The 21,693-nt window shown below is 42.8% G+C and overlaps 1 protein-coding gene across 3 annotated transcripts in view; it reads right to left on the bottom strand.

The window, feature by feature from the left end:
• Positions 1–21,693, bottom strand: part of Ano6 (anoctamin 6) — a 188,310-nt gene that overhangs the window by 104,951 nt on the left and 61,666 nt on the right. For all 3 annotated transcript variants that reach the window (XM_031353741.1, XM_031353760.1, XM_031353750.1), the window contains one exon: positions 8,470–8,552. In XM_031353741.1, the coding sequence (XP_031209601.1) occupies positions 8,470–8,552 (83 nt within the window). The remainder of the gene's footprint in view (positions 1–8,469; positions 8,553–21,693) is intronic.

Raw genomic sequence — 21,693 nt, 5'->3', positions numbered from 1 at the left:
GAGGGGAGGGGAGGGGAGGAAAAATCCAATTTGTATTTTCATCTACCAATTGCTTCAGCCTGATGGTGTCATGTTCTTGAAAAGTTATCAGGAATCAGCTCTCAGTATGGAGGTGAGCCGCCTCTCCAAAGGGAGTACTCAGAATGCGAGACGGTTTCACCAACTCTGAGCCTGGGTCTGTCTCACGGGAACTGGTGTGGATGCAGCCTGGATTTCCACTGACTTCCTGACACTGTGATGGCACAATCAATTCTTACTGTGCTTAATTAGCCCGATGACTGGACCTTCCACATCATCAGCCTTCAGCTTCTACCCTCGTGGTCTCTACTCACGCAGCTGGTATTTATGAATCGGGGCAGGAGTTTACTTTGCTTCCTATTGATTTGTCCCCTCTGTAAATTGATTTTTATCCATTATTCCACATTCTTCTAAAGATCAATTACCTGGTAAGTGTGATCTCCATGACCATATTTCTTCATTTTGTATTTAAAGGCAGTCTTTTTTTTTTTTTCTATATTCCCTTAGAAAAATCAAAGCAGATAAACATAGAGTAGCTTTCACCCACTCCATCTGTCTAATTAACTCCATTAAAAAATAAATAACATGTCCAGGCTGGAATTCTGTTCAGGCTGAGATAACCAACCTCATGCTGGCTCCTGGTGACCTCTTTCGAACATTCATAAACAATCTACTCACAGACTTTCTGTAGCAATCTAGGAGACAAACACTCTGGCTTCGACATACTCATTTATCAGTTTTGTCTGTGCCCAATATCTTCCCTCCATCAATGTACTCCCCTCCTCCCTCACACACACTTATTTTTTTAAATGCCTCATTTGTCACTTTAGTCTTCTGACATCTATATCATTTCATATCACCTCAGGACTGCTCACTGCAGTTCCACCAACTAGTACTCCTGCTTTTGGATACCCTAGCTGACACACACTCCAGCCAAAAAGTTCAAACTTATCTGGGGCAATCTGGTTCCCCTCTGAGGCTTTGGTTTGAGGCAGTCTCACTGTGGTCTCGAACTCCCTCTTCCTGCCTCAGATCCCAAAACAGATTACAGGCATACTTCTCTGAAACCATTCTGGAGCAGCCCAGACACCTGTGACTGCTCGATACGGCTAAACCACTTCAACAGAGTTCACTCTCATTCACAGACGATCGACAACCGGTTTACTCGGTTACCTCCTTCATGGAACTGGCTTCCTCTCCTTTAGGTCTACTGCTCCTGTTGCTCTGTTGTCTATCACAACTCAAAAGTTATATCAACCAATCAATCAGTTCATCGATATTGCCATGCTAAGGATTGGTTGACAGGAGTTTGGGCTTTTACCAACTTCAGAGCTGTAGAAAGGGTTACTGAGATTTGAACCAGGAGTGATGTGCCTGGTTGGTGGTCACTCTATCTCTGACCCAGACCCTCACACCTTTTATTTGAAAAAGAATCTCCTTAAGTTACCCAGGATGGCCTCAAACTTGCAAACTGCTTGCCTCAGCTCACCAAGTGCCTGGGACTATATAGCCTTGTGCCAATAGGACTGGCTTAGTTCAACATCTTTGAAGTAGTGATTTTTAAAAAATGGTTAGAATGTTCCAGAATGTACAGACTGGGACTTGTTAGTGTTTTGAGTTAAATGGCCTGGCTGGTCCCACGGTCTAATTACTACCATCTCTCTGGGAAAAGACCCTCAGCATTCCAGAAAAGCGACTCGGAGATTTTTGAATGGCCTCTTTGCACCTCTGTCTACTTCTGCTCATTCTCCTCAATGCTAATAATCCATGAGTTCAGCTTCTGGATGAGCCACACAGAGCAAGTAAGCCTTCTCCCATGTTCGGGCAGAGTACACGCTCACGGTCTTCTCCCCTGAGTGTGTGGTACACATGCCACGTTGGCATACCTTGTGAATATCGACCGTCGCAAAATGGCCCGAGTGAGCAGCTCTCACTGGCTTGCTCATCTTTGACTCTCCTCCTCTTCAGAGAGTCCTTCTGCCAAGCTCAGTATTAAACTCCTTTGAACATTTGCCCAATCTGTGGCCTCTGGGCTGCATGTAGCCAAGGGTGACTCTGAATGAGACAAACACCTTTTCTTTTCTTTCTTTTCTTTTCTTTTCCTTTCTTTTTCTCCCTCCCCTCCCCCTCCCGTAGCTGGAATGTGTGGTTCTTGAGCATGAACCCCACAGGTGACAGTATCATGTACACTATCAACAGTTGGCATGCCTGACGGTCTTCCACCTTTTGCTGTTTTTCTTCACTGTCCATTTGAACACATTGAAAAATGATCGTACACTTAGGTCAGGGACTCTGCTGGGAACCCGCCCCTCATCCACAGAAGGTTCACTCAGAGTGAATTTCCCACTTAAAAATGGAACCAGAGTCTTTACAGTGACCTAAGAAGCCCCAAACCAACAACTCTCCCATCTGCCCATCCACCACAGCCAGGTGGACCACCTTCCATGTCCACAAACATATCACTAGCGTGGCCATTTCAGTCCTCTTTCTAGGACTCCTGCTTAGACATCTGTCCTTCCAGATTGCTCCAGCACCACACGCAGGCTTTTACAATTCTCAATGCGATACACTCTAACATTCTATTTACAACTGTTACACGCCCACAACTGCTGAAACACACACATAGACACATACACACACATACTCTCTCATACAATTCCTATTACCTTTTCCTATTTATATTATTTTATAATTTATATTATATTATTTACTTTGTATCTTAAGTCTCTCTTACCAAAGTGTTAGCTTCTAAGATACAGAATTTTCTTTTCTGAATATTCAGTGTAGTACCTAAAATAAATGCCAGATAAATATTTGTTGAAGAAATTCATACTTAGAACTCTTCCTTGGGACCATGTATTTTTCAGCTGGTTGAAGACAATCAAATCAGAATTTCAGGAATTAACAATAATTCTTAGAAGACAGTGTCTTAGTTACCTTTCTATTTCTATGTTAAAACTTCATAACCAAGGCAATATACAAAAGAAAGCATTTAACTTGGGGCTCATTGTTCCAGAAGGTGGTCCAGTCCCTGACTGCTGTGGTAAGGGGCATGGCGGCAGATGGGCAGTCATAGCTCTGGAGCAGTAACTGAGACATGACCACAAGGCAGACAGACAGTTCACTGGAATACTGACACACTTCCTCCAAGTAGGCCATACCCTCTGGGAATCAACTATTCAAATATAGGAGCCTATAGGGGACATTCTCACTCAAAATGTCACAGACAATAACTACCCTTAAAAGAAGAGCCAGCTCCCCCCAGATCCTTTTGGAGACAGACTCTATCTCTGCTTCCCTGTGGGCACCACGGTGTTTAATTAAGGGGACAGGCAGCTTCCACTTCAGCACTCATCCTTCTGAGTCTGTTTTCCCATCCAGTTACTAAGTCCTATGACTTCAATTCTTTTTCCTAGTTTATCCTATTATAACATCTTTTTGCCAGTCCAAATTTTATTATTTACTCCAGATTTGGTAGAAGCTAAGCAATGGAAAAAAATTTGATTAACACAAGATCAGAAGTGATAAGATTATTCCTGCTTCTAAGAAGCCAGGAAGGTTATATGCAAACTTCAAGTTCTGCAAAGGCCGGGAGGGGTGCAAGGGTGGAGCTTGTATCACAGAGCAGTCCCTTAGACTTCTGACCCTGTAATTCCATGTTGATCATGGCTGTAATGATGTTAGATCAACATCCCTCATACCCCATTCTTCAAGTGTGTGTGCTCAGACTACTGTACGTTCCTTGATCAATGATCCCTACCTCTCCTTATTGCTGACTCTAACTTCAAACTCCTTAGCACTTGGGGTGAGCGTGAAGTCTTCAAGGCCAGCCATGACTCACTAGCCCTTAAATTTAGCCCTTAGAGCTCATACCCAGACACGGGACTGGGAGTCTGGTAGCAGAACATTTCTCTATTCTACTGCCATCAGGATGGAATCAACCCCAAGTTCTAACTCTGTGGCCTATTTTTAACAGCATCTGAGTTGGTTAATCTATTTGTCTTCTTTATACACTTAGTGAGTGTCTGTGTGTGTGTGTGTGTGTGTGTGTGTGTGTGAGTGTGAGTGTGTGAAGACTGCCTGCAAGAGTCATTTCTCTCCTCCCCTGACCTGGGTTTTGGGGATCGAACTCAGGTTACCTGGCTTGGAGGCAGGTGCCCTCACGCACTAAGCCATCTCTTCTACCTGCCTTCTACTTCTAAGTCTCAAGTCTTCTAGATGATCTGAGACTCAGGCACCCAGTTCTCAGGGCCACTTTCCCCATACCCTGCCAGGACCTCTGGAAGAACAGTCAGTGCTCTTAACCACTGAGCCACCTCTCCAGCCCATCTCTCTTTTCATACTGACTCCCCCTCCCCCCCACACACCTGCCTCAGCTCCAAGAGATGATTGCTAATTTAAACATGTCTCACCAGTCTCACATAACAAGAACCCATCTGCATCTCTGATCACCCCGTTAACCTTCTAGCATTCTGGCTACCTCAACAGCTTCCATCTGCAAAGGTGGTGAGAGAGCAAGGATGGACACCTGTGTGGGAGTGAGGCACAGACACAGAGCTGCAGGGAGGAACAGGCAGCTGACAGGACTGCCAGTCTACTCAGTCAACACAGCCTGGCTCAGCCTGAGAACCCCAGTACACACGAGCTGTGTCATTCACTCTAATGCCAGAGACCAAGGCTGGTCAACCGACAGAGCTCTAAAATACATCTTCTAAAGGAATCACACTGAAAAGCACTTTATTCCAACTGTGGAGCAAACTAGATAAATACACTGTTACATTAAAAAAGCACCAGCTCTCGGTCCACCTAAGATCTCAACTATTTGAGAATAAGGCTTGAGTAAGCATGCTCCCTGCCTCCCTTCAATTGGGCAGACGGCGAGTGATCCTCCCAAAGGTCAGATGGAAAAAAATTAGAAAACTCACTTCTCCAACCTCGTTTTCTTTTTTCCAGCACTGTTTGAGACTTTGCTTTGCCATTAGGTCCTCTGGCTCCCAGGTCCCACCATTGGTCCCAATTTAACAATCTGGTTCCCATCAACTTACCTGATGTCCTGGCATTAGCTGCCGGGCTCGCCTGCCTCTAACAGTAGGACTCTGTCTTGCCCAACACTACACCCTCTTGCCTACATAAAAGGCTTCTCTTAAATATAACAATGTAGTTCCCTGGAGTGTCCTATTCTCAGGAGACCTCCTTCTATGACTTGTTTGTTTACCATGGAGACAGCATATGGTGGATATGTTAATTATAAGGCCAGTGCTGGCAACAGTGATGCTGAGAGAAAAACAAGCGGCTCTTTACAGGCATCACAAGAACTTAGACATGAGCATCACAACAGGCAAGCCATGGGAACATAAGGAATTCCTTCTAAGGCCCCACGCGGGCAGAGGCGCTACTAGCCGCTGGCTGCTGCCTGAGGGAGAGTTTGTTTCCCTCAGGGATGTGCCTACATCCTGTAAGTTGTCCATGGTCCAGTAGAAGGCCCTCCACCCATGTCCACACTAAAAGCACTAACTGGATTGACTCAACAGGTTAAGGGAGAGAAGAAATGAAGTTGGGAGGGAGATATGGTGGAAGTATGTCAGGGAGATGTTGGTGGGGGAAGTAGAGGGTAGATATGATCAAATTTATAATATGTATACATATATATGCATACATAAAAACATATATCATATATATATACATGATATATACACACATATATACATACAAACATACATCATATATACATATATTCATACATATAATATACTGACATATGATATATATGTACATATATGCACATATATACATACATATATACATACATATACTATATACAGACATATGGCATACATACACATATACTGATACATATGCACATACATACATTTATATTACATACACACATATGCACATACATATAATATTCATATGATATACACACACACACACACACACACACATATATATATATATATATATATATATATATATATATATATATATGGAATTCTCCAAGAATAAACTTTAAAATATATTTTAAAAAAGAATTGCTCCCTGAGCATGGTAAGCACATGTAATGTGTAATTAGAACCAGGCTTTCTGTTGCTTGACAAAATGCTGATGAAAAGCAGCCTGGGAGGGAAAGGTTTATCTCAGTTCAGCTTCCAGGTAAGAGTTCCTCACTGAGGGAAGTCAGGACAGGACACTTAGGCAGGAACCGAAGCAGAGCCCGAGTGACTGGCCTGTTTGGCTCTCTTTCTTCTACAACTCATGCCTACCTGCCTACGGAGGTCCAGGCACACAGCAGACTGTGGTCCTCCTGCATCAACTAGCAATTGAGACAATGCCTTACAGACATGGCTGGAGACTAATCTGATGAAAGCCATTTCTCAACTGAGATTCCCTCTCTTTGGGTGTGTCCTGGTTTCAGTCAAGTTGGCAAAAATTAAACAGCACACAGGGACACAGAGATATGTTGTCAGGCACACATACAGGGCAATCGTATACACTGTTATCAACAGGATGGTGTAATAAAATGACTTGCAGGAATTCTTGAGGCCCGACAGTTGAGGAAGATTCTCCTTCTGGTTCTTACGTCCTCAGAACCATGGCTGAAACAAGTCACTTCAAGGCCACTGCTGTTGGTGACTCTAGATTCTGCTTGTTAGACTAGCCAGTCTTCTAACTTTGAGAATGAAAACCGTGAAGGTCAAGAAACCTACGCTGCTGCTGAAGACCATGCTCGGTTTACCTGCCCTACCCACTATCCACGCAGAAGCTGCTGGGGGAGCCAAGCACCCGCACCTCAGTATACTAGAAGCTGCCGAGAAAACTTTCATTTTCACGCGGAGAGCGGGTGTAAAGCGCGTATGTCTCCCAGCACACGGCTCCACACCCATGTATGTCTCCGGGCACACCAACACCCTGCTGCACACGGCTCCACACCCATGTGTGTCTCCGGGCACACCAACACCCTGCTGCACACGGCTCCACACCCATGTATGTCTCCAGGCACACCAACACCCTGCTGCACACGGCTCCACACCCATGTGTGTCTCTGGGCACACCAACACCCTGCACACGACTCCTGTCACATGAGTTATGATCCTTACAAAGTTTCAACTAGAATCCAATAGGAAGGATAACAGTCGAGTGGCTCTCGGGAGGTTGTATCAGCCTTGCCTGCTTTTTGCATCAAGCTGCTCTGCCCCTCAAGATGGGGCACTACTGGGTGCACTCAGTTCCCCTTCGCTGACACTCACACTGGCTGTAACAGGAGTCACTGAATGCCAGGTCTCTGTATTACGACCAAGTGCTTTTCCCAGCAGGCCATCTGCAAGGAAACTGCAGGAGCCCTCACTCTGAAATGAAGTGGCATTGCGGGTACAGTTTTATGTGCAATCCTTCTCGGTCCAGAGCATGGTATGTGCTTTATACTAGTAGCTCAATTGAGTGGGTAACCCATAAAGAGAAAGGGGGGGTGCGGCAGAGAGGGGGAGTGGGGGAGGGACGCACAGAATCAGTATTGTAGTCCTGCCCTGCTAACTACTGAAGTGGTGAAGGTATATCATCACATTTTGAAAATAAACCCTCCAAAAGATACATACATACACATATACACACAGATTTGCAAGCATGAGCGTGTGTGTACACACAGAGAGACACACACTCTCACACATACACACACATAAACACACACACACACATTTCATTGCCAATACAAATGGTACACAAGTCATTCACAGTAAGGTGAAAACTGGGTAAATCCGGTCAAGGCTACCAAGCTTTCCTGACTCTCTGGTGCCTTAATAAGGCATGAGTCAGAGAGACAAGCACGTTAGGAGACTAATAGGAAATCTGCTTTGAAAGACACTCTGCAAGGCATTCTACATGCTTAATTTTCTTTAAACAAGGCACTAATAAAATCACAGTGGCATCTAATACAATTTTTAATTCCTTGAGGGTAGGAGCCATGGCTAATCTTCAATGTCTGACTGAGTGGGAACATTGGTTTCCCTCTTGCTAGCAACAGCCAGTAAGACATTCCTAGTCCTTCCAGGGCTGCATTACTGAAGGTTCCTGAAGGAGACGAGAAACAGGCCGCTCCACCGTGAGTAACTGCACTGGCCAGAGCACTGTCTGTGCTCAGTCAAGACTGATTTCCAAGGTTACGGAGAGCAGAAGCCAACAGCAACAGAAATCAGCCATCAAAGCAGCAACTTCTGCAAACATCTCCTCGTTCTTTTACTACAGAATGAGTTCCCGTCGGCAGTCACATACACTGTGCAATCAAACCTAGAGCTCATGGTGCTGGGACGCTCCAGGTCAGTTCACCTGCATCTCAGAGACACCAAAGTCTCCATGGTCACTGAGGGGTCCTGTGGCAGATGGAACCACTGAAGACTAGAATGTGGTTTTCAAAGAAAATCTTACTGACAAATGAAAATGTTAAGATGAGGTACTTACAAACTCTGGAGTCCGGAAGTCCTGCTGATTCTCCAGTGACCCAAAGGTAGGACAGACAATTGTCTGCTCAAAGTTTTCCAGCACTGCAAAGAAACAGTAAATAAGTTCAGTAAAGGGCAAGGTGATCCTCGGTATCCAAGGCCATCGGCAGGTTGAGCTTACTGAGCACTCCCCACTACCGACATCTTCAGCAACTACTTCATGCATGTGGCTAGGTCTCAAAATGCTCTAGGCTGTGTCTAGCATGGAAAATTACCGGCCTCTTCACTGCAATTAAATGTTGTAGCGCAGCTAAGGAAGTCATTATCCCACTAGCCTCTCGGGGAACTGATGGAGAGGCAAGCGAGGGTAGTTTCTGTTTTGAAACATTTTTAAGAGCAGTATCTGACAGACATTTAATGGGAGCCAAGTAAAAATTTCCAGTAGATACTTTCAACTAATAACAAGTGAAATTAATTAGAATAACATAATTTAACCAATGATAATACAATATTTCAATATCTAGTCCATATTAAAAATTACCAATGAGCTATTTTATAATAGTATAATTTAACCCATAAAAATACATCAACATTTGAATACATTTGAATAATATGAACAAAGTCCATACTAACAGTCATCAATGAGCTATTTTACATTTTTCTTGGACTAAGTCTTGGGGACCCAGGATCTATTATGAATACAAATCTCAGTACAGATGAGCCAGAGGTCAATAGATCAGCAGCCAGAGGAGACTACTGGCCAAGGTATTAGACGACTGCAGGGTTAGGTCCAGTAGAGGAGCCAAGCTCAGGAGGTGGGTCATTCCGCCATGTCAACCCTTGTATTGGCATCAAGACCCTGACATGAATAAAAGGATTGCCCAATGTGATAGACCCCGAGGAGACAAACCAATCATATGCACTCTGTGGGTTCTAGATCAAATAGCTTTAAAGAAGCCTGAAGTGAAGACCTCTGTGAGATTCGCAGGCCAATGGATGAGCAAGGTAACTCAGTCACAAAGGAACACACATGATATACACGCACTGATCAGTGGACATTAGCCATCCCATATACAGTTGCCAAACCTGGATGCTATTGTGGATGATGGAAAGTGCTTGCAGGCAGGAGCCTGATATGGCTGTCTCCTGAGAGACAAAGACAGATGTGGATGCTTGCAGCCAACCATTGGACTGAGCTTGGGAGTCCCCGATGGAGAAGTTGGAGAAGAGACTGAAGGAGCTGAAGGGGTTTGCAGCCCCATGGAGGGAGCAAGAGTGCTAACTGGCCAGACCCCCTGGAGCTGCTGGGGACTGGACCACTAACCAAAGAGTACAGATAGAGGGACCCATGGCTCCAGCCGCATATGCAGCAGTGGGAGGAGTGACCCTTGGGCCTAAAGGTGTTTGATGCCCCAGTGTAGGAGAATGCCAGGGCAGGAAGAAGGGAGTGGGTGGGTAGGTGAGGGGAGCACCCTTATAGAGGCAGGAGGAAGGAGGATGGGATAGGGGGCTTCTAAAGGGGAGACCTGGAAAGAGGAAAACATTTGAAATATAAATAAAGAAAATATCCAATAATTAGAAAAAAAAAGTGTTCTTTGCTGGAGGCCAACTCAGCAGTAAAGAACTTACCTTGTTCGTTCCTGAGCTCTTAAAAAAGGCAGGAAAATTCAAATAACACCTAAGTGTTAGATTATACTAGGAATCACTACATAATCATGTAACTTTGACTATGTAGGAAAAACACCCTTAAAGAGGCATTAAATAGTGAAGTTTGCTGAAAGAGCATCAAACTGTTTGAAGAGGTCTAAACAGAAGGTCTCGTTTATGGACAGGGCTACGTCTCTTCAAGAATTCACCGACATGATAAGGGACAGATTAAGGATGTGGAGAGAGCTGAGTGACACGTGACACTCAGCAGCACACATCCTCAGACACTCTTGACAGAACAGCTAGGAACGGCCTTTAGTTTCACCCGTAGCAGTAGTATGAATTTTACAAGTCCCTACACAGCTGATTTCTTGAATACATAAAAAGGATTTGTGAAATGGCTGGTCCCTATTGATGCAAAAAAAAAAAAAAAATTTTTTTTTTTCCTCTTTTCAGTGCCTAAGAAAAAAGAATACCTCAGTTTGTATAGGGAGATTTGTAAGGAACTGTAAGATCGTTTACAAAGCCAACTTATCTGCCAAAAGTTAAGACTGTTCATCTCTGCCACATTACTTAGGACTTGAACCTTGCTTTAAAAAAATCCCAGTATTGGAATTACAGATTTGATTCACACCAAATACCTTCGTTTGCACACTTAACTCACATGTTAGTATCCCTATGCCCGGAAGAGGAAGGCTGGTAGAAATGGCAGGCAGCACAAGCAGTGGCCACCTCTTCTGACGAGTCCATTAGAGGACCCTCTACAGAGAAGAAATGGGAAACAGAGGTGAGAGATGGCTTGAAGGCAACTCCCAAAAGTGACAATCAAGATGGGTGACTCTGAGTAGCCCAGGAGGCCTGCAATTTCCATATGGCTAGTTAAGTTTAGAGAGTAGGGTCACAATGACCTGAATATTTCAACAACCAAAGAACAGTCGTCCAAAATAACTGCATTCCTGTGACCACCTTCACGACATCCTAAACATTCCTGTGACCACCTTCACAACATCCTAAAACAAGCGGTTCTCAACCCATGTCTCCACCCCTTTGGGGTCTTGTATCAGTTATCCTGCATAGGAGATCGTTACATTATGATTCATAACAGTAGAAAAATTAAAGTTATGAAGGAGCGATGAAAGAAATTTTATGGTTGGGGTCACCAAAACATGGGGAACTGTATTAAAGAGTCGTGGCATCAGGAAGGTTGAGAAGCACTGTCCTAACGCATGACTGTCTGTACACCAGGCTGTGAGAAATTCCGCACATCTCGAGTACAGCTTGGCTCACACGTGGAATTAAAAGCCTAACCTTTTACAACATTAACTGCAGAGATGGCAAAGATATTACAAATGTGATATCTATTGCTTTATTAAATTAATGATCATACTTATGTGTATTTTTATAAGACCACTGTAAATCAGATGGCGTGACTCTGTTTGCCATATTATCTAAATTCCTACAGGATGAGCTAGTTGCACATTTTATCTATTATGTATCTGAGGTCAATGTATCCCTTTTGTTCCTTTTCTTCTCCTCTGCCCAGGCAGACAGATTTAAGAAGGTGTTCATAACAAGGCATTCATATAGACAGAGGGAACAAGACATAGGACCCAGGGCTCTGTTAAATCACAGGCACGAGGCAGAGGAGTGGGTTTGTGAAAGTATAGAACGGCTTAGAGTTCTAGCTATTCTTATAATGAAAATGAACATAGTTGCAGCTAATGTCATCACAGAAGAAAAACTTAATTTTTTGTAAATAAAAACAAAAATGGCTTTACTGGCATACCATGAGGGCAGGACAACGCCACAGCCATTTCCCTGAGGACCTAACACAGCTGAGAAGTAGGTGATAGGTGAGGCTAATACAATAATTAATCTTCCTCTACTCAGAGGGCTCAGGAAGTCTTTGGAACTCTCATTTCTAATAACCTAACACAGATAGGAAAAAAAACATCATTTCTTTCCAAAAAATAAATAGTTTTAAAATTAAAGTGAAAACCTGAGAATTTATTAAAACAATGGACAGGGGAAAATACCTTTGAAAAAGCAAACATGCTCTCTTTAAAATAATGCATTACTTAATAGATTTTGGAATGTGCCTTCAGTCCCGCCAGTGTCTATGAACGCTACCATCAGTTCACTTAATTTCAAAACTTGGGACGTAAAAAGTCCTGAGTAAGTCTATGTTACCCATCTGCAAAGGCAAACTAGAAAGAGTGTTCTAGGTGCAAGCTGAAGTCTTGACACATCAATGGCGTTCTGTGCAGAGGCTCAGTGAATCAGCAACTGAACTTCAGGCTCACCCAAACACACCACCTACTGTACGTTTTTGCCAAACCTTGGTTTAAAGTCCTAAGGCGGCTAAGGTCCCTTTTCAAGATGTAATTGATGCTAACATCAGAACCATCTGTAAGTTCCAGGCTAGACAGATATACAGAGAACTGTAAGAATACGGTCAACTAGGAGCTGGAGAGATGGCTCTGAAGTTAAGAGCACTGACTGTTCTTGCAGAAGACCCAAACTCAATTCTCAGAACCCATGTGGTGATGCATAACCCTCTTTAACTATAGTTCCAGGGGATCTGATGACCACTTCTGACCTCCATAGGCACTAGGCATGTTCATGGTACATATACATGGAGGCAAAAATGCTCACACATGTAAAATAAAATAATATAACAATAAAAGTATATTATCAACTGGATTACTATGAGTAAAAATCAAAAACCTGAATGTTTAGGTCAAAAGAACCTTATAAAATACTCACTTTTTATAAATTTAACAGCAAACCAGATACCTACCAATTTGTTTAAATCAAAGGAAGTGAGCATATTTTTAAAACTTTATCAATACAGTTTGTGTAATACAGTTTTTAGGTGGGGCTAATTCTGGCCGATTCAGGATTGTAAAACCAAGGGCCCAATACAACAGCGTAGAGGTTGGCCATATTAATGAGTTAATAAAAGGACATTGGAACCGGGCGGTGGTGGCACACGCCTTTAATCCTAGCACTTGGGAGGCAGAGGCAGGAGTGTTTCTGAGTTCGAGGCCAGCCTGGTCTACAGAGTGAGTTCCGGGACAGCCAGGGCTACACAGAGAAACCCTGTCTCAAAAAAAAACCCAAGACATAAAAATAAAAAAATAAAAATAAATAAAAGGACATTGGCAGCCTCATGAGAAAAGGGACAGTTGTGTGGTTGTGTACCAATTAAAAAATAGTGACTGGAATTTACTACCCAGATTACAAAACAGATATTATGACCTGTCCTACAACAGTGATTGAGACCGTGATACATGGTAGCCAATAAAGAGTCATTATCTGTCCTCTGTCCTATTATAGCTCACACAACCTAGTCCCTATCAGATAACATAAAACCGCCTCTCAGAAAGTCCATGGGGAAAAACAAAGTAACTAGTATATAGAGCTCTGAAATACAGGTAATCAGAATGGGAGACGATGTATCTAATGTACTGGGAGACAATGTAGCCACTGTACTGCACTAGCATAGGCTCAGAGGTGAGTCTAGCTGACTCGTTCTCCAAGGTGATTGGTTGCCGCTGAAATGATGAAAACCACAGTGAATCTATAAGACAGCCGGTAATGCCTGGCCTGAGCTGGAGGCGTAGCTCTGGCATAAAGCACTTGCCTAGCGTGTGCAAGGCTCCAAGTTCAACATCTAGCACTGGAAAAAAAAAAAAAAAGAGTAATAATGACAGAGCCAAGGTCAAAGGGCCTGGACTAAGGGCCCTGACAGGGCTCAAGTCCTCCTGCTGTCGGCTGAGTCCTGCTTACTATCAGGGTGTTTGTCCCAAGCTGCTGATAACCATCTCCTCGGTGATATCGCAGGGCTGTACAGCGATACTAGTGACAGTTTAGAAGAAATGAGGGGCTGGTGAGATGGCTTGACAGTTAAAAGTACTGGCTGACCTTCCAGGGTACCTGGTTCGAGTCCTAACACTCGTATCTGTGACACAAGTTCTGGGGGATCCAATGCCCTCCCTCTTCTGGCCTCCAGGGGAACCTGGTACAAACATGGTACACAAACATGCATGCAGGCAAAACACCCATACTTTAATAATTTTTTTAAAAAATTGAACAGTATGTAAGTACAAATTAAGTTTGCATATGCAATCTCAGTAAAGTGGAAAAAAATGAAAATGCAAGAGTTTGGAGCACTTTCCTGGAATGTGCCTGGCATTTCCAAAAATCTGATCATATTTATTCCTAATTTTTACCTATTTCCTCAGATCACGAATAATAATTTAAGGTTGTCAGCCACCTCAAATCAACAACTAACAGTAAAACAATTAGATTCTACGTCAGGCTGATTCCAGAATTGTACATCTTTTAGATATATTAATTTTTGTCTTCTGGGTTTCTATGGATACCCTATCAAATATGAGTTGATAAGAAATTAAGATAACATTGTAAATAACAATCAAAAGTATCAGCAAAAAACTATGCCAACATATGGCCAGATAGAAACAGAGTAACATGCCAGGTGAGGTGGCACACAGCTGTAATCCCAGCACTCAGAAAGTGGAGGTAAGACCAGGGGTATAAACCCAGCCTTGGCTACATAGCAAGTTTGCAGCCAGCATGGACCACATGAAATCCTTCGTTTAAAAATGAACAAACTAGCCAGGCAGTGGTGGCACACACCTTTAATCCCAGCACTTGGGAGGCAGAGGCAGGTGGATTTCTGAGTTCGAGGCCAACTTGGTCTACAGAGTGAGTTCCAGGACAGCCAAGGCTACACAAAGAAATCCTGTCTTGAAAAAAACCAAAAAAACAAAAACAAAAACAAAAACAAAAACAAGCAAAACAAAACAAAACAAACAAAAAATAAACAAACTAACACATTTTGAAAACCAAAGGAAAAGTTATGCTATAGAACTGACTGGCAGCATTTACAACCGGAAGAGCATTCATTCATTCATGCAAAAGTTCTAAAAAATAGAGATGCTGGCAAGCCTACAGACTCATGAGCTAGGTGAGAAGCATGCACATGTGCATATATGTACTTATACATGGGTTTACTGTGGTGCCGGACCTCAAGAACATACCAGCCATAATACGAATACAAATGACCCAAGAAGAATGAAGTAAAGAAGTGGCCTTCAAAAAATTCCACAATCTACTAGATGGTACAACTAATAAATTAATAAATCAAAGGAATGGCCTGCTTCACCAAGGAAAATGGACACGTTTACATACCCAGACAGGGCAAGATGTCTAGTGGACGACAAGGATGTTCTACACCGGGAATTCTCTCCTCCCACTTGGTAGACACCTCAGGAGTTTGCATCCTAAGGCATCTAATCCCGAAGCCAGCCCTCACCAGCCACCATGCTAACACACTTCAGACACTTTTCCCAGTGGTCTCTGCCCTGCAGAAGTACTGGCCTGCTGCACCTCACTCCCATGTCACTTAACCACCACACCTATTCATCCCACACCATTCCTGACCATCGCATTTGGTCTCTAGCTTCCAAGTCTCTTTCTCTGGTCTCAGTTTAACAGCATCTCCTGCACTCTGGTGACAAGTGAATGCCATCTCTCAAACTCTCAGGAAGTTGCAAGGCTACCGAGAGCTACTGTAGGATTTTATAATAGGGTCACTCAGAGTGATAACTGAGAAAAAAAAAGTGACAGTGGTAGAACTGTAGTAGTTAGGTTTTGTCCATGATTATAAAAGGAAGTTTGGAATTTGGGGCTGGAAAAGTCAAGTGAACAGAGTTCACTGAGTTGCTGTGGGAACTTGGAAGATAAAGCTGAGAGCAGTGCAGAAGGCGGAGGCCTGGTTTGTGAAGATCCAGCGGAAGTTGAAAGACTCCATCAGGGTTGTTCAAGTGCTGTTGTGTATCCAGTCAGCTGGAGCTGAGAAATCAGTTGTGATTAAGAAGAGACCAGTATCTCTGGGGTCATCTTCTGGGGATGCTCCTCAGAGTCAGGTGGGGTCATCTTCTGGAAGCACTCCTCTGAGTCAGCACGTGGAAGCCGTGGCCAGAGGGAGCTGAAGCAGTGCCTGAGGCTGGCAGCTGGATTAAGTAACGTGTAAGTTACCTAACTGGTACCACTCCTGCATGATACCAGTTATGAAAGCACAAAGGGGTCATGGAGAGCAGCTGAGCTGAGACACTATGAGGGCCAGGAGAAGCCACTGGTCAAGACCCCAGGACAGGAGGGTCTTGGAGAAGAGCTGACCATGTGACAGCACCATGTGACAGGGTCAGAGTCTCACAGAGGCCAGGAGGCCACTGGGGAAGGTGTGGCCTGGGACATACCATAGCCTATTAGAGCTGCCAGGACTGTTGGATGGCCACCAAGGAGCCTGCTGGAGCCCATGAGGTGTGTTGTGTGAGCTGTACATGGCAGGGCCCAGTTTTTGGAGCTGACCACGCACTTTGGTTCCCGAAGATCATGCGTGAGCCCCAGATGCACGGCACCAAGCTGCAGTGTTTGATTTACAGTTTGCCTTTATTTCGTTCAGACTGTGGCTATGCACTCACTCTTCCCTCTAGAAATAAGTATGTAACTTTATTTATTCTACAGGAGCTCACAGTTAAGAAACTGTACTTTTAGGAAGAGTTGGGTGAAATGAACATTTTAAAGAAACAGAACTATTTTTAAAGTGTTGCGTTTTCCTTTAAGACGGTGGGACTTGCAAACCCTTGTTTAATACTATAATATTAACATAGCATCTCTGGGTGAACAAGAAAGGGAAGATTATACTTTAACAATGATGTGTGTGTGTGTCGAGTTGACCAGCAGTCAGTTGTGTTTGCTAGTTTTTGCTTTTGTTTTGTTTTTTTACCAACTCGACACAAGCTGGAGTCAGCCCATAAGAAAACCTCAATTTTGAAAATGCCCCAGACTGACCCGTGGGCATTTTCTTTACTGATGATTGATGGGGGGAAGCCCAGCTCACCCTGGGCAGGCAGTCCTGGGGTGGCTGGAGTGTTTTAGAAAACCAAGGACAGCATGTCAGTAAGCAGTACTTCTCCAGGACATACGCTCAGCTCCTGCCTTGAGCTCCTGCCCCGCCTTCCGCCATGGTGAACTATGTAAACTGTAAGCGCAAATAAACCCCACCCTCTCCTGTTTTGTTCTTGGTGTTTTATGACAGCCACAGAAAAGTAGGAGGAGCTTCTGGTGCCCTGTAAGTCTTCCTAATGAGTAGAGTTACTTACACAAGAAGAAACATGCTGCCCTGAGCCACAGGGAGCCGGGCATGCACAAAGGAGACCTGGCCCTTCCACTCAATATTCTGCAAATACTTGGCAAACACTTGCCAGAAGGAAAAGAGTCAAGTTCCTTCTTACCCTACCCATTTCCCTGTCATCAGACTCCCTTGCCAGGAGTACAAGGCATTCCATGGTAGAACAAGATGGAAAGGGAGCCTCTGTCCTTCCTGGTTTTAGTCTAAGAGAAACTGATTCCAAAGACAACTCTCACCCACGAACAGCAGCATCCCGAAGAAGAGCTCCAGGGGCCACTCTCCTTGCACCCTCTATTTAGTGTTAATTTTGACACACGCTGTCACCACACCCCTCCCCAGTAACTCGGCACTGAAAATATCTCAGAAACCCAACAGATGTGCTTCAGAAAAGCTGAGAACGCCATCACATGGTTTATTCAATAGCCCACACGGCTGGTTAATGCTTTACGGAGAACGCCACGGTGTGTGGTGAGCTCACAGTAGATATAGATACTAAAGTCATTGGTTTCTTTTACCAGCTGACGCTGTCTAGCAGTCACTTATATATACCCATCCCTGATGCAAGCCAGTTTCCAGTGGACCTGTTGGTAGCAGTGACTATGCTCCCAATGTTGCCCAACCATTGCCATTATTACCAAATCAACCACCTCAGAGGTTCTGTAACCATGATGCAACAATTCTCCACTCCCTTCCCTCTGCCTGACAGTCTCTAACATTTTCCTGTTTCAGTTCACTTGCTTTCTCCTACATATGGCACACACCTGGAATTACGCAGTGTCTGCCCCTTTTTATTAATTTGTGTGTATGGGTATTTTGCCTGTGTGTCTATCTGTGCACCACGTGCATGCAGTGCCTATAGAGGCCAGAAGAGGGCATATCATATCATATCCCCTGATACTGGAATTAGATGGTTGTGAGCCGCAATATGAGTACTGGGAATTTAATCTGGGTCCTGTGGGTCATCAGACAGTGCCAGTTCCTAAGAATGGACACCAATGGGAGGAGGAAAGGTCCTACGGCTTCTCTCACCATCTTGCAAGCTGAGTGCCCACCCCATCAGCACACCTACCAATCACCTACAAGCAACTCTATCTTAAATTTGGATTAAATGAAAAAAAAATCAGAAAGGATACTATCTTTTTCATAGTTAAACTATCAGGAAAAAAAGGTTACCGAAGCATGAGTCATCAGAGGATGCGTATAGACTGGCTGTGTTCAGTTCTGTGAGCAACCTGATAGATCACAAAAATCTTCAATATTAGTTATACTTCTTGTTTTTGTAATTACAAAGAAAACTATTTAGGTGTTTAAATCTTTTAGAATACAGCTGGTATGGTAACAACAATGGGTGGTTTTAAATGACTTAGAGAATAATCACCCTGAAATTTTTAAATGTATTTCAGTGGGGGCTCGGGGAGCTATGTTATGAAACTGGTTTGTTTCCCCAAAACTGAAAACACAAGTTCAAATAGATATCTCCATACTGTGTGTAGCCTTGAGGCATCATTTACAAAAGAGTGAATGGTTGAGCTACCCAACGCCAACAACAGATGAACACACAGACAAAACGTGGCCTGTACACATGACAGAGTACTGCTCAGCATAGGGGGAGGAGATCCATGGGAGAATCTCGGGGACATTCCGCTGAGTAAAATACACTGTCATAAAATGATAAAGAGATGTTTCCATTTATACGAAGTATCACAGAGATCAACTCCATAGAGACATGACATGGAGTGGAGGTTGTGGAGGGAGGAGAACATGGGCAGCGAGGTTCAATGGGTGCGAGATGAAAATAGTCTACAAGATGAAAGAACATGAAGTTGGTGATTGCTAACAATGGGTAGACCACAGTGTGAATGCATTTTATGCCACTGAGCTATATAATTACAGATGGAAAGATGGTACATTTTAGGTTATACATATTTTACCACAATGAAGGAAAACAAAGTAGCTTAAAAACATGTGACCTGTTGTCAGTTGGACTGTACCAGGCAGCAGGAAATGTCTACAAACAGGGCAGGCCATGCCCCACCCTCCCCAAGTATAACCCTCTGCAGGCTGGACCACCCTCCCCAAGTATAACCCTCTGCAGGTTGGAGATCAGTACCGCAGTGGGTGGGAATGGGCAGAGACCTCACAGGGTGCCAGGATTCTAATGTTGCCCTACCAGGGGCCATCTGCCAAGAAAATACACAGGTGCTATTTTCCAAAGATGAAACAAAGCTTCTATGGATTATATGACCTAAGACTTTATGAAAACAAAGAATTAAGCAAAATATGCAATGCAAGTCAAGTGATTTTTCTTTTTTTTGTGAGTGATACAGAGATATTTATTAAGGGGATACTATTTTTTTTAACTTTTATTGCATTATGATGAGAAAAGTTACATGATTTCAATTTATCTGAATTTTTTAACATTTAAAAATATATTTTAAGTAAATAGAATTAAATCACATTCTTGTTTCCCTTTTGTACCTCAACTCCTCCTAGAGACCCCCCTTCAATACCTACAATATCTTTTTTGTCATATTCTTTAAAATTTATAAAATATTATAACAATAAAAATGAGTATTATAAAAGTTTGATATAAAACAACAATCAATTTAATGGTCCTATGTAGGTGCTTGTCTACAGCAATACTGAAAATACATACATTTTTCTCAATATAAATTTTAAGTAACTCCAAACATATTAACTGTATATTTCAAAATAATACATCACTACTAGTATTTTCTTAAATGAACATATATGTTGGACTTGGTAACGTGTAAGAGTCACCCAGGTGGTACTGGTTTTGACAGCACGAAAGGGTCATGAAGAGCAGCTGAGGCTCGGCACAGTGAGAGGCCATGGAAGGCCATTGGTGAAGGTGCAGCCTCAGTTTGCAATTGATGACCCAGGACTGAAGGTGTCATGCAAAGGAGTTGAGGCTTGGCACCATGAAGACAGTCTATGAGAGGCTATTGGTAAAGCCTAGTTACAGCAGCATATATATATGAAGTCTCTTTGTTTGTTTGTCTGTTTTGTATTTAGTAGAGCTTAAAATCTTGGCTCTTACTGTGGTACAAGCCCACAGTAAAAAATAAGAACAATTTTTAGACATTGGATTTCATTATAATAAGGCTGTACTTCAATGATCCTCACATCACCAAAGGATTTTACCTCTATCATAGCTAAGCTGAGAGTTGACAGTTCTGCTGCACCAAGGAATGAATTGTAGGCACAATTTTTAGATACAGACTTCCTGCTATGGTCAAAGCTATTTGACTTGAGTGAATGATTTTATTCTCAGCCCACAGAAAACAGGTTACATTCATTTAAGAAATGGTGTCTGTATTAATATGGTCTATCCATAAAGTCATTCACCAACTGTTTCAATGAACAATGGTTCTGCTTGGAGGGTGGCACAGACATTAGGTTAGGGTAAGAATTTGGTTCATTAGTTGTGATAACTTGGAAAAGTATTCATCTCAGAGAAAGAGTAACTTACAAAGTCCTCTTCTTCAAACTTGATACAAGAGTTACAAACATCAAGCAAAGCATTCAGTCTCACTCTTTATTGTTCTCTTACAAGCCCCTTCCCAATTTAATTGTCTATGTTTCTTTTGGGAATATAAAACTTTTGAAATATGTAAGCTGTTCTGAAAACCATAGTATAGTGTAAAAACATGAAATAAACAATACTATTAATAGAGAGGCTGAGATAGGAGAAGCCTGATTTCAAGACCAATATGTTGTACACAGCAAGACATTGTCATGTACAAACAAGCAGAGAGTGTATATGCATTGCACAATATTGGACCTATTTCTCCAATTACCAAATTAGAGAGACCACTGGATGACAATCAACAAATTTCTAATTCCTCATATTTTTTATTTCAATCGATTAGGATATGTTGGTAATATTAATTTTCATATTAAGATATTAAGAAAAAGTAATTGTTACTTCCTGTTGTTTTTGTTGTAAGAGGTGGAATTAGGTTTGTGTGGATTTGTTGAAAGATTACTTTCTTCCTTTTTCTAGGGTGTAGTTTCATTCCTTATGTTGATTTTTGTTTTGTTATGGAATATCTTGCTTTCTCCATCTATGGTAATTGAGAGTTTTGCTGGGTATAGTAGCCTGGGCTGGCATTTGTGTTCTTGTAGGGTCTGTATGACATCTGCCCAGGATCTTCTAGCTTTAATAGTCTCTGGTGAGAAGTCTGGTGTAATTCTGATAGGCCTGCCTTTATATGTTACTTGACCTTTTCCCCTTACTGCTTTTAAAATTCTTTGTTTAATGCATTATGGTGTTTTTATTATGATGTTTTATTATGTGACGAGAGGAATTTTTTTTTTTTTTCGAGACAGGGTTTCTTTGTATAGCTCTGG

Source organism: Mastomys coucha, unplaced genomic scaffold, assembly GCF_008632895.1.
Source record: "Mastomys coucha isolate ucsf_1 unplaced genomic scaffold, UCSF_Mcou_1 pScaffold11, whole genome shotgun sequence".
NCBI lineage: Eukaryota > Metazoa > Chordata > Mammalia > Rodentia > Muridae > Mastomys > Mastomys coucha.
The sequence above is the reverse complement of the archived record's forward strand: the minus strand, read 5'-3'. Positions and strand labels throughout refer to the sequence as shown.